We start from the raw sequence: 16,433 nt of genomic DNA, 5'->3' as shown, positions 1-16,433 counted from the left end.
CACCTTTTATTGTCACAATTGAAGTTACTGTGAAAAGCCCCTAGTCGCCACATTCCGGCACCTGTTCGGGTAAGCTAGTATGGGAATTGAACCCGTGCTGCTGGCCTTGTTCTGCATCACAAACCAGCTGTCTAGCCCACTGAGCTAAACCAAACACAGGGTTTTAAGGATAACACAGGTTACAAAATATATCTTATACTATAATGTTCTTACTAAGTACACTTCCATGTAAACCAACAGGCCAACTGGTGTCAGATGCACCATATTCTGAAACCAAGTGGCAGACTCGACCCAATACAACTTCTGTGGATTGACCCCCCCCCCCCCCCCCCCCCCCCCCCCCCGGAAGATGATTATCACACTGAGCAAACTAATCTCACTGGAACTTTGACTTTCACATGAGTGTTTCCAAACTCCACTCTCAAACAAAACACGCCTTGGAATGTTTCTCTCGGATGCCTTCACCAAGGACCCACTTCCACGATTTCAATCTCTCCTTTCGGTATTCCTCTGTCTTAGATTGCCACGTGCATTCAAGCTTTCAATCTCATGTATCCAGCCACACCAACTGTCATCAACTGCAGGATTAATTCAGATTCCTGGCTTTTTGCTAGCCAACTTCTCCAGGTCTTCACCGTTCAGCTCTGTCTTTAACTAGAAGCCTCTCTCCGCTCCTTACTTTAGCTTCAGTGAACAGTATCTTGTTTATACTCCAGTTCTTTGTCCCTTTGACTTCTGCATTCCTGCGACCTCTTTCATTCCCTGGTTTCTAGAGCTGTCTGTCCTTTAGCTTTTGGGACTTGTTTTCTGAGCCTTCTTCCATTGTCCTGCCTCTGCTGGCATTTTCTCTGAGAGCTGCTTTCTTCAGATACACCTGATTCTAACTCAACAGTTTATTTTTTAACCTGTATAACTGTTTTCACGGTGCAAACCCTTTAATTACAATGCGGGCACAGTTTGAAATGAACCCAAAACCCACAGACATACATCTTTGTTTAACATGAAGCCAACTAAAACTTTAAACCTTCCTTACACAGAAATAAAAATTAAACTTGCTTAGGCTGGATTCTCCAGTCCCGCGGCCGTGTGTTTCTCGGCGGAGCGCGGTTTGTGGTGGCGGGATTCGATCTTCCCGCTGCTTGTCAATGGGATATCCCATTTGAGCCACCCCACGCCGCCGGGAAACCCACTGATAGAAATGCGGTGCCAGCGGAAAAATAAATCCCCACGACCAGAGAATTCTGGTCCTTAATAACCACAAATATAAATATAGATTCTTTAAACTTCTTGGGCTGGGTTCTCCGTCTGCGGGATCCCCCCTTTCACCAGTTGATTTCCCGATGGTGTGGGTGTGCCCACAATGGGGAAACTCCATTGGCCGGCTGCCGAAACGGAGGATCCCGCTGCCAGCGGGTTCGCGTCGCATCAGAAAACAGGTGTGGTGGGACAGAGAATCCCGCCCCTAATGTTTCCGGACAGAACTCTGGGAGTGGAGGGGGAGTCCTTTGTTCAAACCCAAAATTGGGAACGGGGCCCTCATAGAACCGTGCTGCCAAAGCTGTTGACTGGTGTAATACCGGCAGTAGCCACACCTCCCCTGTGACATTGCTGTTGCCTGGAGCTTCCAGCCTCCGATTGGTCGGCAGCTGTTAGCGGGCAGGACTTCCGTCCCTAGCATCTTTGGTCCCATAGGAAGGTCATTTTGGAGCCTTTCCAGTGCCTGAGGGGAACGAGATACGGGGATGGTGAAGCTTTCCCAAAAAGAGGTGACCTGGGGCACTTGCCAGCTCTCTAGTCGACAGCCAAGGTACCCGTTTTTCCACAAGATTCCGCATTGTGATTCTCCCTTTGGGGGGAAAAAAGAAATGTCTTTGGTAGCTTATAGAACAGGAATCAACTCATTGAAGTGGGCTCTGGTTCTTACCTAAACACATTTCAGTATGAAAACAACTTTCATTTAATAGTTGTTGAAAAAAATAATGAAGCATTAAATCATAAATTGCTTTAACCCAGCTGTGAGAACCTAGTTGTAATGTGCAGTTGGAAGCATCAAAGGAGAAATTTCCAGAGGGTATCCAAATAGTACACTGAAAAATGGTCAATCTGAACTCTTGTCTGTAAGGCTGGAAAACAAGCAGTTTTTACACTGAAAAAAGCTCTTCATCTTCCTTGATATCTACATCAATAAGGACATGGGAGTACACACCGAGTAAAATAAAGGAACTTAGTTTTAATTACAATAGACGGTGTACACTGCCCGGTAGATCTCCACTGGGTTCCTATACTTGTCGGTGTTTCCTCGGCCGACATTTTATGCAGGGGTTAACAGAGATCTCCCGCCCCTAGCTGGGGAGCTCGTAATCCGCAAGGACCATGGGGAAAATCGATCATTCCCATTCCATAGATCCAGTGCGGGCTATTATATCTACAATACTCAACAGTGAAATAAATCTAATTTTTCTGTTATTGTCAACCAGCAACTAATTCCCAATTACTTGGAGCATCATTGATCCTTTGTATGGATTAAATTAAAGGAAGTGCATACATCAAAAGTAACGACTTAATGGTAGACAGATGATCAACACTGTTACTAATCTATCTGACTTCAAAACACATTGGAGAAATTAAGTTGTTATCCACCTCTGTCACTGTAGAAGGTTTCATTGAGGTTCACAGACGTAGAGCTGAAGAATGATTTTACTTTTGCCTGTCCAGCACATACTTAATCCTATCGGCAACCTAAACCTGCTTATCTTGGAATTTCATATTGAAGAGCCCAATCGCTTCACGTCTAATCTGGACTGTCAGCGGGTCCACTAGTTTTCAAAACATTAGATCGGTATAATTCACTGAGGAAGTGGGCTATCAGGTTGAGTCTTCTCAAACATTTTGCAGAATAGTAAGACGAGCACCTGATTTTGAAAAGGAAACATGCCTGCCTCTGGTTTAAAACTCCAGTGAGACTCATGTACCGTTTAATAAAAATACAAGTGCTGAATTCTGTTTATGTTCATTTAACTGAAGGAAGGAAATGTAACTAGAGAACCAAATTTCCTAAAATAAAAATAGAGATTTGGCATTCTTAGTGAAAATATGAGCAACTAGAATCATTCTGAACCCCGCCAGGCCTTCACATCATGAAAGGTTCAGCAGAACTTTGTCTACTTCGGTGGTCACAAACGTAAAAGCCTTGTGATGGGATATTGCATAATGCAGAACAGAAATGTCCAAACTTCAATGCCTGGTCTATAGTTCACTAACCACTTCTCCTGGGGTACCAGTATCGACATTACAAATGACCTCAACATCTCTAAATCAGATAATAGATACATCGAGGGCCGAAGGGCCTGTACTGCGCTGTATCGTTCTATGTTCTATCTGTTGATCTCTTGGGGCTAGATTGAACACCCCCCAACAACGGGTTTGAAGGCAGGTGACATGTTCAGTAGGCAGTGTGCCACCATAGAATCACTAGTGTAGCAGGAGGCCATTCGGGCCATCGAGTCTACACCAACCATCTGAAAGAGCACTTTACCTAGGCTCACGCTCTAACTCCATCTCCGTAGCCCAGTAACCCCACCTAACCTTTTGGACACTTCACGGGCAATTTATCATGGCCAATCCACCTAACCTGCACAGCTTTGGACTGTGGGAGGAAACCGGAGCATCCGGAGAAAACCCACGCAGACACGGAGAGAAAGTGCAAACTCCACACAGACAGTCACCCCAGGCTGGAATTGAACCTGGGTCTCTGGCGTTCTAAGGAAGCGGTGCTAACCACTCTGCCACCGCGCTGTTCACCGTCCTACCTATCCACCCTGCTCACCCCACCGCAGTTCAACCAAGGCAGCCCAGCTGCCACAGAACCAATTAAGTTACTTAATGGGGCAATTATTCTGCAATTAAGGGGCTAAATCCATTGCCACTGTCATTTAACCAGCAGTGGAAGAGGCCCAGGTCAAGCGGCCTACCTGGCAGATTTTGTTTGCCAGTGGTGGCCGGAGGCAGGGAGGTGGGTGTCTCCTTAAAAAGCGTCCCGGGCCCATCAAAGGGCACCCCCCCACTGCCACCCCCAACAGTGTGTTCTCCCTCCCCACTCCCATATGGCCTCTCAAACTTCAGCCCATTCCCCCAATCCTCACACCATTGCTGGGGTCTGCCACAATAATAAGAATCTTTAGTAATGTCACAAGTAGGCTCACATGTAGGACGGCACGGTAGCACAATGGGTAGCACTGTTGCTTCACAGCACAAGATAGCTGGGTTTGATTCCTGGCTTTGGTCACTGTCTGTTCGGAGTCTGCTCTGTAAGCCTACTTGTGACACTAATTTTTTTTTTTTTATAAATGTTTTGGGGTTTTTGAACAAAGTATATTTACCGTTATGCACACAGAATAAGAAATATATATACATATAGAAGAGAAGGGCACACCCAAACATACTAAAAAAAAAAGTAGTAATAAAAAATAAAATAGAATAACTGGTAGGGTATTGTGCACCAGCTCAACAGCAGCAACTCTGTACACCTGGTAAAATTAGTTACAACACGTAAGTAGGCAACTGTTTGTTGGGGGGAGGGGGGGTGGAGACTTGGGAGGTAAATATACATTTGGGTGCCAGAGAAACAATTACAGTGGGCAATACTCAAATGGGTTTGGTGTTATCTCTTGCTTCTCCCGATGGATCTCGCTGCCGTTGTCGTCTCGCGCTCACCTCCGCTTCAGCCATTCCTCCCGTCTTTCGCCTGGATTCTCCTTGTTCTCTGTTCCTGGAGATGCCAAGTTTGTTATCGTATCCCGTGCCCTCCTTCCGGCTGCCATTTCCCTGCCTCTTCCCTTCCCGCCCCCTCCCTCCCTTCAGCCTCCCTGGTTCTCCTCTCTTGTTCTCTGTACCTTCCCTCTCCCCCCTTTCCCCCTCCTGTGGTTCACCTTTCTTTCCTCTTCGGTTTAGCTGTACCCCCCTCTCCCGGTCTGTCTCTCCCTCTCATGGTTTGGCTACTTTCCCCTGATTCTTGGCTACCTGGCTATTCTTCTGCTTTGTTGGTCACGAACAGGTCCTGGAACAGTTGGGTGAACATCTTCCACGTTCTTTGGAAGCCGTCGTCTGACCTTCGGATGGCGAATTTGATTTTCTCCATTTGGAGAGATTTCGAGAGGTCGGACAGCCAGTCTGCAGCTTTGGGTGGTGCTGCTGACCGCCAGCCGAACAGGAATCTACGGCGGGCGATCAGGGAGGCAAAAGCAAGGGCGTCCGCCCTCCTCCCCAGGAATAGATCTGGCTGGTCTGAAACCCCGAAGACCGCCACTTTCGGGCATGGCTCCACCCTCATCCCCACCACTTTGGACGTTGACTCGAAGAAGGCTGTCCAGTACCTCGCAGGTGTGGGGCAAGACCAGAACATGTGGGTGTGGTTGGCCAGGCCTCCTTGGCACTGTTCACATCTATCCTCCGCCTCCGGGAAGAACCTACTTATACAGGTTCTTGTTAAGTGGGCTCTATGTATCACTTGTAACTGCGTCAGGCTGAGCCTTGCGCACGTGGAGGTGGTGTTGACCCTGTGCAGTGCTTCGCTCCAGAGTCCCACCCTATTTCAATCTCCAGGTCCTCCTCCCATTTCTTTCTTGTTGCGTCCAGTACGGTGTCGGCCCTCTCTACCAGGCAGTCACACATGTCGCTACAGTTTCCTTTATCTAATATGCTTGCGTCCAGTAACTCTTCCAGTAATGTCTGTCGTGGCGGTTGTGGGTACATCTTTGTCTCCTTTCGTAGGAAGTTTGAGTTCCTTCGCTCGTTCCCCCTGGCTAGCTGGAATTTCTCTGTCAGTTCGTCCAGTTTTGCGATCCTGCCGCCCGTGTATGGGCCCCTCACTGCCACCTTTTGAAGGTGGCGTCAGTCAGTGCTGGTGTGAACCTATGGTTGTTGCAGTTGGGAGCTTTGTCCGACATTTTGGTCAGGCCAACTTGCTGCCGTAGTTGGTTCCAGGATTGGAGGATAGCTATCACCACTGGGCTGCTGGAGTGTTTTTTGGATGGGGGTGGGAGTGCCGCCGTGTCGAGGGCACGGATGGAGGTCTCCTTATAGGAGGCCTCCTCTGCATGCACTCACTCGTCCTCTGGCTCCTTGGTCCAACCCCTTATTCGCTCGGCCGTCGTCGCCCAGTGGTAGAATTGTAGGTTTGGGAAGGCTAGCCCCACCCCCTGGATTTTGTTCATTGTGGGACCTCCTTTGGGATCCTAGCATTCTTGCCCCCCCCCCCCCCCATGCAAATGCCATAATTAGTTTGTCCAGTGCTTTGAAAAAGGCCTTGGGACTAGAGATCGGAATGGATCTAAGTAGGAAGAGGTACCTGGGCAGTATGTTCATTTTGATTGTCTGGACTCTCCCCGCGAGGGAGAGTGGGAGTGTGTTCCATCTTTGCAGGTCTTTTTTTACTTCCTCCGTCAGACTGGTGAGGTTCCATTTGTGGATCCCTTTCCAGTCATGGGCTATTTGGATCCCCAGATAGCGGAATTTGTGTCGGGCTTGTTTAAACGACAGTCCCGTTAGTGTTGCCCTCCATCCTTGTGGGTGTACCGGGAAGATCTCGCTTTTGCTCATGTTGTGTTTGTAGCCTGAGAAGGCGCCAAACCCTTTCAGGAGCACGATGATTCCGTCCGTGCTGCTTTGTGGGTCCGAAATATAGAGGAGCAGGTCATCTGCATAGAGTGAGACTGTGCTCTCTGCCGCCCCTTCGGATCCCCCACCAGTTTTGTGTTGCTCGTGGTTCGATCGCTGGAGCGAACAGCAGTGGGGACAGTGGGCATCCTTGTCTGGTGCCCCTGTGCAGCTGGAAGTATCAGGAGTTGGTGTTGTTGGTCCGTACGCTCGCCATGGGAGCGTTGTATAGGAGCTTTACCCTACTTGCGACACTAATAAAGATTATTATTATTACTGCATTAACACTGCAATGAAGTTACTGTGAAAATCCCCCAGTCGCCACACTAGGTGCCTGTTCGAGTACACTGAGGGAGAGTTCAGAATGTACAATTCACCGAACGGGATTTTGGGAGGAAACGAGTCACCCGGAGGAAACCCACGCAAACACGGGGAGAACGTGCAGACTCCGCACAGAACCCGGGTTCCTGATGCTGAGAGATGTAACTCCCAAACACTTGCAGTCCCCATAGAGAACTGAATATTCAAGCTCCAAGGGCAGTACTGCTCCTGCTCCAACTGGAACTGGAGAGCTGCCAGCCTTTGATTGATGAACAGCTCTCTTAGGTGGGACCTCCTATACCTCGGGTAGGGGGTGTAAGTCCCTCCTCCAGTCAACCATAAAATGACTGCAGGTCGGTGTGCTTCTCGACATTCCCCCCCCCCCTGCCCTCCGATCTTTTCGCCAAGGTGTTGAGGACCACAGCACCCAATACAATCCAAACATTCAGTGATGGCAAATTAGACTCAGCTGCGAAACGCTTAAACAGAGTAACCCATGGTCGCATTGAAAACAATTACTAGATAAGATGCTAAGAGACTGCTAGTGTACATAGAATTGTCCTGATATATGAGTCCGTGCATTCAGTACCTCGAGGTAAGGGAAGAACATTATGGGGGGAAGGGGGAGCGCATGGAAAGATAGAATAGTTGGGAGAAAGTGAACATTCTGAAAACTTCTACTAATGCTTCTTAACATTTCAGATGGTCATTCGGTGTTTTAATGTGGGAAATCTTCACCTTGGGAGGATCTCCATATCCAGGCATTCCTGTCGAAGAACTTTTCAAACTTCTTAAGGAAGGTCATAGGATGGACAAACCAGCCAACTGCACCAATGACCTGTAAGTTTGTGATACTGTGTTTTTGTACGGCAGAACCATGAAATATAACTTGTGCATGGCCCAAAGATGGTCTGTCATGTGCCGCTGTTCTGCTCAAGTGTGGGCCAGTGCTGTGGTATCATGCCAATGATCTGAGACAGGAAATGCCTTCACTCCTGGGCCTGGGCACTTTGGGTCTGCTGCTACCAGGCAGAATTGGCCAAGAAAATCTGCTTTCACACAAGCGGCTATTGTAGAAACAGAAAATATTGCAATCGAGAAAGTAAGGAAAGCCTTTCTGAAATTGGAATTTGAGACGAGCAGAAGAAGCTTTCCTCTGCATCTGCCTATGTTGCAACTGACCTTGGAATAGTTAGGACTAGCATTTGTGTCATAGCTAGAGAAACAGTCCATTTCCCAACCATAACATCCCTTATGTGAACTCACGACTTTCAACGAAAATGTGAATTGGAAAGCTTTAAAAAGTTGCTGGTATGCTGAGAGGTTTCAGATTCTATGACATGACAGTTGTGTTCACAAATAACAATTACAGTGGTGACAACTCCAGAATATTATTTAAATTGTGCTGTCTTTAAGCAGTATTCAAAGCCTTGTGATTTTAAGCCCCAACGAGAATGATCAACAGTTTAGGTATTTAGATGGTGTTTAAGGAAAACTGGCCACACCTATTGGTGACCTATTTAAATAAGATTACTCATGGTGCAAATGGCAACCTCCAGCCATAAATCAAACATTCAATCTCTTACAACATTCAGGAGTACCAATCCTTGTTTTTTGTGTTATTGCTCATGACAATTAACCTGCCAATGAGCTGAGCACCTCTCCCCATGTCTTGGTTCATGTACTAAATAACAATGCTATTGTATATCCTAAGCAATAACTTTGCATTGTTATTTACCAGCAGTCCTTACTTATTTACAGATATTCATTTTAAAACGGGTTTCAAAAACTGCAGAACAAAAAAGCACTTGATGGGATTTCTGAGTTTAAATTCTCAGGGCTTCTACAGTCTTCAGGCTACCTGCCAAGGAGTTTTCCCTGTCCACTAGCATTTAGGTTTAAAGCCTTGGAACTAAGGACATTTTTGAACACTGAAAGTTGACGACAGATTAGAAACGACAAGGAGTTATAACCATTATTCCTTACACTCGGATTTGGCCTGTGGCTGCATAATAGAAAGTTGCTAAGCAACAGGGAGAAAGCTGTAACATGTTTGTCTTACAAATTTATGCCAATTTAATTGCAAAGTAGTGTGATGTGAGAGAAATCCAGTTCTTATCTATGCTGTAGGTACATGATGATGCGTGATTGCTGGCATGCAATCCCCTCACAAAGACCAACCTTCAAACAGCTGGTTGAAGATTTGGACCGAATTCTCACTTTCACATCCAGTGCGGTAAGCTTACAATAATGCCAGTTAACAATATTCAGCAAACACAATTGAGCACAAGTTAGTGCCCCTGGAACTTGTTTTCAAAAATATAATAAAATAAGCAAAAGCAGCTCCTTTTTGCCATAATGCATTGTAAGTTATATTTGATGCAAGTGACTGCAGGGCGACAATTTCAATCGAATGAAGACTCATTGGGCGGGGTTTTCTGGCAGCTGAGGCGGCTCATCATTGGCTGCCGTTGGGATCTTCTGGTCCCGTCCCCCCCCGGCATCTACGGCATTTTGCGTCCTGCTGCCGAGGAGCACGCAGCAGGGGGCTTCCTTCGGTGGGACCATAAGGCCCCACCAGGGGAAGGGCTGGAAAATCTCTCTCGGCACTTTTCCTGTTGCCAACTAATTGACACCAACGACCAGTAATATTTCTGAAGTGACATCAACGGCCAATAAAAAGAGATGGTTTCCTGCTGAAGATCACAGTCCAAAATAGTGCTGGTCTGCTCAGGGTCACTGAAACATTTGATAGTGACGATTGGCTCCGAATACTGGTACACACTGAAAATGTGTACACTTGACTTTGGAGAACATTTGTTGCCATTGTTCGTTGCCGAAGAATGCAAAAGTACAGAATGTGGGCAGAATTCTCCCAAAAAATAACTGTCATTTTGGGCACACTCCTACTCACTGGCAGAGATGACCGCCTGAATAGCTCATACCGGCGGCCCCCCCACCCCCAAGTGACCGGCACCCCGCTGTAGTGTCGCCAAAGCCAACCCCCCCTTCATACCCCACAAACCCCACCCCCTTTCATGGAAATGCCCCCTCTCCAGTCCCGCTCCATGGCATTGTCCCTTAGCATCCTTGCACTTCCCTTTGCACCCTGGCCCCGTGACACCCTGACAATGCTAACATGGAACCCTGGCGCGGCAAGAGTGCTAGGGAGCAGTGACAGGGCGCTGCCCTGCCTCTGAACCCCCGGGAGCTCCAATAGCCTCTGAGTCGCCTGACGTGGTCATCACATCTAGGGACCAGTTGTGTTTCCCCCTGCCTCATCCTGTACCGGTGGGGACAGTGAATCCCGGGAGACTCCAGCTAAACCTGGAAATGCGTATTGAAATGAAAAATATGCGAGACTAGTTCACACCCAGCAATGATGTGGAGATGCCGGCGTTGGACTGGGGTGAGCACAGTAAGAAGTCTTACAACACCAGGTTAAAGTCCAACAGGTTTGATTCAAACGCGAGCTTTCGGAGCGCAGCTGCTTCCTCACCTGAGGAAGGAGCTGCGCTCCGAAAGCTCGTGTTTGAATCAAACCTGTTGGACTTTAACCTGGTGTTGTAAGACTTCTTACTGTGCACACCCAGCAAGGGAGTGAACCAGATTGATTCCGGTGAAATAGGCCGGGAGCATTGTGCTCCATTCAGCGCCCTGCACAAACCCCAATTACGGGCTCCCTGCTATTCTCCTGGAATAGCGGGAGGTGCTCCTGCCGCAACTCATGGGGAGAACTGCCCCCTATGTGTTCCTTCCGTCTTTGTTGTTATCAGATTAAAAATAAATAAATCTCAAGCCCAAAGCTAATCTTAAATTAACTACTTTTCAGGCTATAAAGTTAACCATTGCCTCTTGGGTTACAAATTTGACTGCGTGGACAGTAATAACCTTGGGTGTGTAGGCTATTTCTGTACCCATAACTAGAGACTATTTACATGTTAATCGTAGTTCAGGCTTGTAGTCTGCATTTCTGCCACACATTATGTTAATGGGGTTTATGTTTACAGCATGACCTATCGAAACTTGTGGCAAATATATCAGGTAGGAGATTTTGGATTAAAATGACCATTTGCTAGATGTTTAAATTTGCAGCCCTGTTCTTTGATACTATATTGCATTTTGGAATATTGTGCCATTTGAGCAGATAACAAGTTATACATGAAATCTCTGATTGTAGCCTAATGCTCTTTGACCAAAACAGTCCATGGACAGTAACATTTCTAAACCAAAACAAAGCAGGTAAGTAGGACTGTAATAGGATATTTTTTTCCACAGTGTCTTAACATATTTATCATTGCGGTAGGTAGAGTTATAGGTTTAATGTAACAAACATTGTAACTTTTCTGTAGCTGTGCTAATGCATTATGGCTTTCAAACACATTTGTTTTGACTTAACATAATTAACCCACAAAATTTGATTCTGATGTAGTATACAAATGGAAGAAATGGCACGACTTTAGTATTTTTAATATCTCTGCACCTCTCTATTGGCAGGACTATTTGGACCTCTCTGCACCTCTAGAACAATATTCACCCAGCTACCCTGATACAAGGAGTTCCTGCTCTTCAGGAGATGACTCTGTGTTCTCTGACCCTATGCCCAATGAGCCATGTCTTTCAAAATATGAACAGAAGATGAATGGTACCATTAAAACATGAATGAAAAAGCCATCATTCGCCAAAACGACTTTATTATCAAATTCATCACTCGCCAAATTGCCTTTGCTGTTTCACACATGTCTTCGAGGAACTTGGGCTCCAGAATGGAATGCTGGTTTGTTATGGAAAGGATTGGAACAGGCTGTTCCAATAAAGAAATGCACAGCCATATACGTTTTGTCACAGAAGAAGACGGAGTAAGTCTTGAGACCAAAATTTTGCTTTGGTGACCAGTTTCATTTTCATTCCATCAAAAGCTGAAAAGTTGGACTTTGGGCAGAACTTGGAGTCGAAAGTTCTGCCAAGATTGTTAATTTTGTAATATTGGAAAATTTATCCAGCAAGGAACTTCAGAGTCAAAATATGTGCTGGCTGTATGTGTAAATATGCCCAAATATGTAAAAATATATGTTATATATATATATATATAAAAATATATATATTTACAATGAATTATTTTTTTGTATGGATATAAAGGTGATTCTATTTCAACCAGAAAATGAAAGCAACTTTTGTTGAATAGCTAATTGCTTTTGAAAACTGCTTCTGCAGCAACTCCTAGCACTTCAGTTATGAAACGTTTTCAAGACACTTAAAATATTCTTTGTTTTCAGGGAATAATAATTTATTTAACTGATTTGGAATTTAACAGCAACAGTTAAAACAATTAATCTTTGTTTCTTGTATTTTGTATGGCTTTTACTAGACAGCACAGATACTGACCTGTAAAGCACAATGGATTGGATGTTCCCATGGCTCTGTTTAAATAGTTGACTGTCCAGAACAGTGTTATGTTCGGAAGCAGCAAATAGGTTTCCAGCTGAGGTTTTGCACAGGGTTACCATGTCATATGAATGCTTCCAAATTTTGCCCTCAATTGGGTTTGAACACAAACTAATGTACAAATCTAGTGATCCATCATCAAGGACGTTACTTGATACAACATTGTTTTGATCATAATTGCTTTATTTTCCTTCAGTATGATAATGGGGAAAAGGGCTGGGAGCAAGGGGGAAATTGGGTGATAAGAGTGACCCCCTCATTCCTGTCATTTCATTTCTTAAGCACAGTTTTGTCCTTGCCAATGCCATGTGTCCCTTTCTCACCCAATTATGTAAATAAATATGGTGGTGGTGGCACATTAACACGGGTGAAATCCCGGGGTCATTTCCTTCCTTACTGCCACTGTGTCTCGATGCCCGGGGACAGTTTAATAATGATGGCGGTAGGTCCTGAGGCAGTGACAGTAAGATGCCAAAGTTTTTCAATGGAGGAATGTCTCGTGAAAGTTGCCCCACACTTCCTATCTGCTCCAAAGACTTCACGAAAAGCATTCTTTCCTGTTCATGGTTCCTTTTTCCTTTAACTGACTGGTTGCCTACTCGCGTTGTGGGTGCCCTTCTTCAGCGACAGCATCATTATTTTTTTTAAAAATAAATTTTAGAGTACCTAATTCTTTTATTTCCAATTAAGGGGCAATTACGCGTGGCCAATTCACCTTTGGGCGTGAGACCCACCATCATTCTCTTTCTTGGTAGCATTGTGCTTGCCCGTAGTATCAGGGATCCTGCCAGGGGAGCGCTGTACTTTTCAATTGATCCTAACATCAGTGTGAGTTAAGGATCTCGCCATGCTCTGCTCCTACTTGCACATTGGATAATGTAAACACCAACAGTGTTTATTCCAACAGTCATACCATGGCCCATTAAAATATGACAAGGATATTACAATTAGCATTTTTTCGCAGAATTGAAAGATGGTGGGTGGGATTCTCCCATTTTGAGACAAAGTGCCATGGCAGAGGTGGAAATGTGGAGTGTTTCCCGCACCAGGGGACGGCAGAAAAACATGCCAAATCTTCTGGCCCCGACTTCATTTATTATGCGCTGGGCGTTTTATGTCATATTCAGTAGTGGGACAGGCCTGAATGTGGTGCGTAGTCCGCCGTCTTGCCCGGGTGACAGATTGAAAAGATGGTCCAACACCACTAATCCACTACTGAAGAAAGAAAGTGGACCTCCTGGAAAAATTAAGATGAATTTCCTGGAACATTCTGAGGACTCCATCCCGACCTCCAGAGACAGCTCCAGCCATTGTTTAGATTAGTTCCAATATCTGCACACCAAGTTGTTCCAAACGTATTTCCCACGGCATCGCAGAGAATCTGGCATGGAGGGGATGGGCCTTCATCTGCATCCCATTAACCAGATGTAAATGGAAGTTCACGCCGTCCTCTGGTGGGTTTTGCAACCCTCCATGGTGGACACAAGTGGAAGATGCTACTGTAAATTCACCTCGGCGTGAAACCAATTTCTGTGCCTCCCAACATATTCTTCCCCCATGCCCTGCATCGAGCACCCTAGCAGAGGCTTGGGAGAATTCCGCCCGATGTCTATAATATCACCAGATACCCACAATGGCTTGTCTAATTATCTGGATATGGCTAGTCTAACCTCTATCATTATAAATTTCAAAACATGCAACCTATTAACTGAATATTCATGATGTGGTTTTAAATTTGAGATGCAGACTTGTACAACTTACTCTCAGCTGAAGTCGTACGGTCTAAAAATATTCCCGCATGAAACTTATCGTTTCAACAAATATTGTTAAAATTTAGAGCCAGTTATAAAATAAAAACAAAAGCAATTTGAATTGATAAAATTATAAACACTAAATAATTAATTTTTATGTCTCACTCGACTTCATCGATATTGCTTGGCATTATGCATTGGAATACATTTAATCTGATTTATGGGCATGTTAACTGTCTATCTAGAGCATATTCTATTTTACTAAATATGATGCAGTATCATAGACATGACTGTTAGAAGTTTGTTCATGTGCCCTAACTAATTACCTCCATTTTTTTTCAGTATTATAATTTCCCAAGAAATTTGTTTCAATACGTCAGAAATATATGGTCACCTTATTACCTCCAGTAATGGCCGTGAACATTCCAATCAGTGCCAAATGACCAGTGAAGTAAGAATATCTATTCAGGTCATCATATTTTGGAAAACACAATTTGTGTCACTTCAATTGCCAGAATATACCCTCTTCCACGTACTTGGGACCAAATATCAGCGGGATTCTCCAGTCCGCAGCCAGCCAATGGGGTTTCCCATTGTGGATACCCCACACCATTCGGAAACCCGTGGGAATGCTGCCGGCCGGCGGCCAGAAGATTCCACCAACGGAGAATTACGCTGACAATATGCCCTATTCAAATTCATATATTTTTTTTAATGTTTTTGATCTTGAATCATTTATTAAAATAACACATACGCAAGTAAGGATATTCTGCTAATTGCAGGGGACGAACAGTGGGTCAAATTTCTGGAATAGGAGATTGATTTAGGTGAAAAACAGACCTCTTTTATTCAATGTTTTATACCTGTTTCCCCAAAAATACGCTTCTTGCTTTCTGACAAAACTAGGTTTGAAGACAATGGGAAAGCATTCAGTACTGTTTCTCCAACTTGTTTAGCTAGCCTTTGTGTTTTTCTCTGTTCTAAATAATGTGACATTCAGCTTGGATAACACTTCCCAGTGATTGCTGTATGACCTATTTACAGATCAAGATTTAAAAGTGCACTTTAGCAAAAATGAGCAAACAGCTATCAAAATTAGATCACCTTAGCCAGAAGAGGTTGCTGCAAAATACAGGTGTAGTTGTATAGATTAAAAGTGAGCCACTTGATGCATTTCCATACATGACCGAGCATGTTACTTGTATGGTTCGGCTACAAATGCTTGCCACTTCAATTAAAACACAAGTATCACCGATTCAAAAGAGTAATGAATATTATCCAGCATTTTCTTTCAAATTAGTGTGTCAGAATGGAATAAATAGAAGAAACAACAATGCACGATTTGTTTGCCTGAATTGAAATACATGTAGTAATTAGATGATATAATAAGTTGTGAGGCACAGGAAACCAACAAGACCAAACAGTGATATAGCTGCTTTGCTTCCATGAACACGTTTGGTTCACTCTTTTCTACATTCCAGTACTTGTATATTTTTATAAAGCATTTGTGTGATCCTTTGTGTCATAATGTCAAGATTTGTGCATGAATTTCATACTACAATGTACATCTAATTTATTGAATTTTTTTTTACAAAAAATTTCTATTTTGTTGTTACGGTTTTTCAAATAGTTAAAAGCCTAGTTAAGGCTGTAAATGATTTGTTTATATGAAAGATTTGCTTCTATATTATACTGTTTTTTTTCCCCTAAATACTGATGGGCACATTTCTATTAAGCAAAAAGAAAATGTAACCAAAAACCTTTACCTAGTTTCTTTTGCCTTCAAAAGCCAAGGGCCATGCCCATTTAATTTAAATGTTAATAATTTTTTTCCCCTGAAGTGTTCTTGTAAAATTGTTGACTGGCACGAAGGTATTTAAATGTTTTGTATTTCGTTGATGCTGATTATTTGAGAGATCCTAAAGGAGACAATAAAATATTCTAAACACTATTATAATAGCAGCCTTTGTTTTAAGTGTTTGGCGGTTAGTAAAAAGCAATAAATGGAAACTATAGCTATCAGTCATCCATCTGTTGTTTTGAAATGGGTAGTTGCTTCGGAATATAAATGTCACCTTTGTTTGACTATGGGTGTTAACCTCATCGTTTGTACTCAAAGATTAGCAATTGGTGATGTTGAACACAAGAACTTTGTCCATTCAAGTACAGAAAAACAACACACTGTTTAGGTATTTTCCAGGGTATATTTACCAATGTTTTACAGCAGTAGATGATGGCTTGACCAGTAGCACCAATTAATAC

At 44.1% G+C, this 16,433-nt stretch overlaps 1 protein-coding gene across 9 annotated transcripts in view; it reads left to right on the top strand.

Annotated features, from left to right (window-relative positions):
* LOC119950622 (fibroblast growth factor receptor 2-like) overlaps positions 1 to 16,122 on the top strand; it is a 203,107-nt gene extending 186,985 nt beyond the window's left edge. For 7 of the 9 annotated variants that reach the window (XM_038773220.1, XM_038773219.1, XM_038773218.1 and 4 more), the window contains 3 exons: positions 7,678 to 7,815; positions 9,106 to 9,211; positions 11,473 to 16,122. In XM_038773220.1, the coding sequence (XP_038629148.1) occupies positions 7,678 to 7,815; positions 9,106 to 9,211; positions 11,473 to 11,637 (409 nt within the window). In that variant the 3' untranslated portion in view covers positions 11,638 to 16,122. The remainder of the gene's footprint in view (positions 1 to 7,677; positions 7,816 to 9,105; positions 9,212 to 11,472) is intronic. The other 2 variants (XM_038773217.1, XM_038773216.1) reach the window with 1 other exon arrangement.
* The last annotated feature ends 311 nt before the right edge of the window (positions 16,123 to 16,433 follow it).

This window comes from Scyliorhinus canicula, chromosome 16 (genome assembly GCF_902713615.1).
Source record: "Scyliorhinus canicula chromosome 16, sScyCan1.1, whole genome shotgun sequence".
NCBI classification, from domain to species: Eukaryota; Metazoa; Chordata; class Chondrichthyes; order Carcharhiniformes; family Scyliorhinidae; genus Scyliorhinus; species Scyliorhinus canicula.
This window is presented reverse-complemented; position numbering and strand designations above follow the sequence as displayed.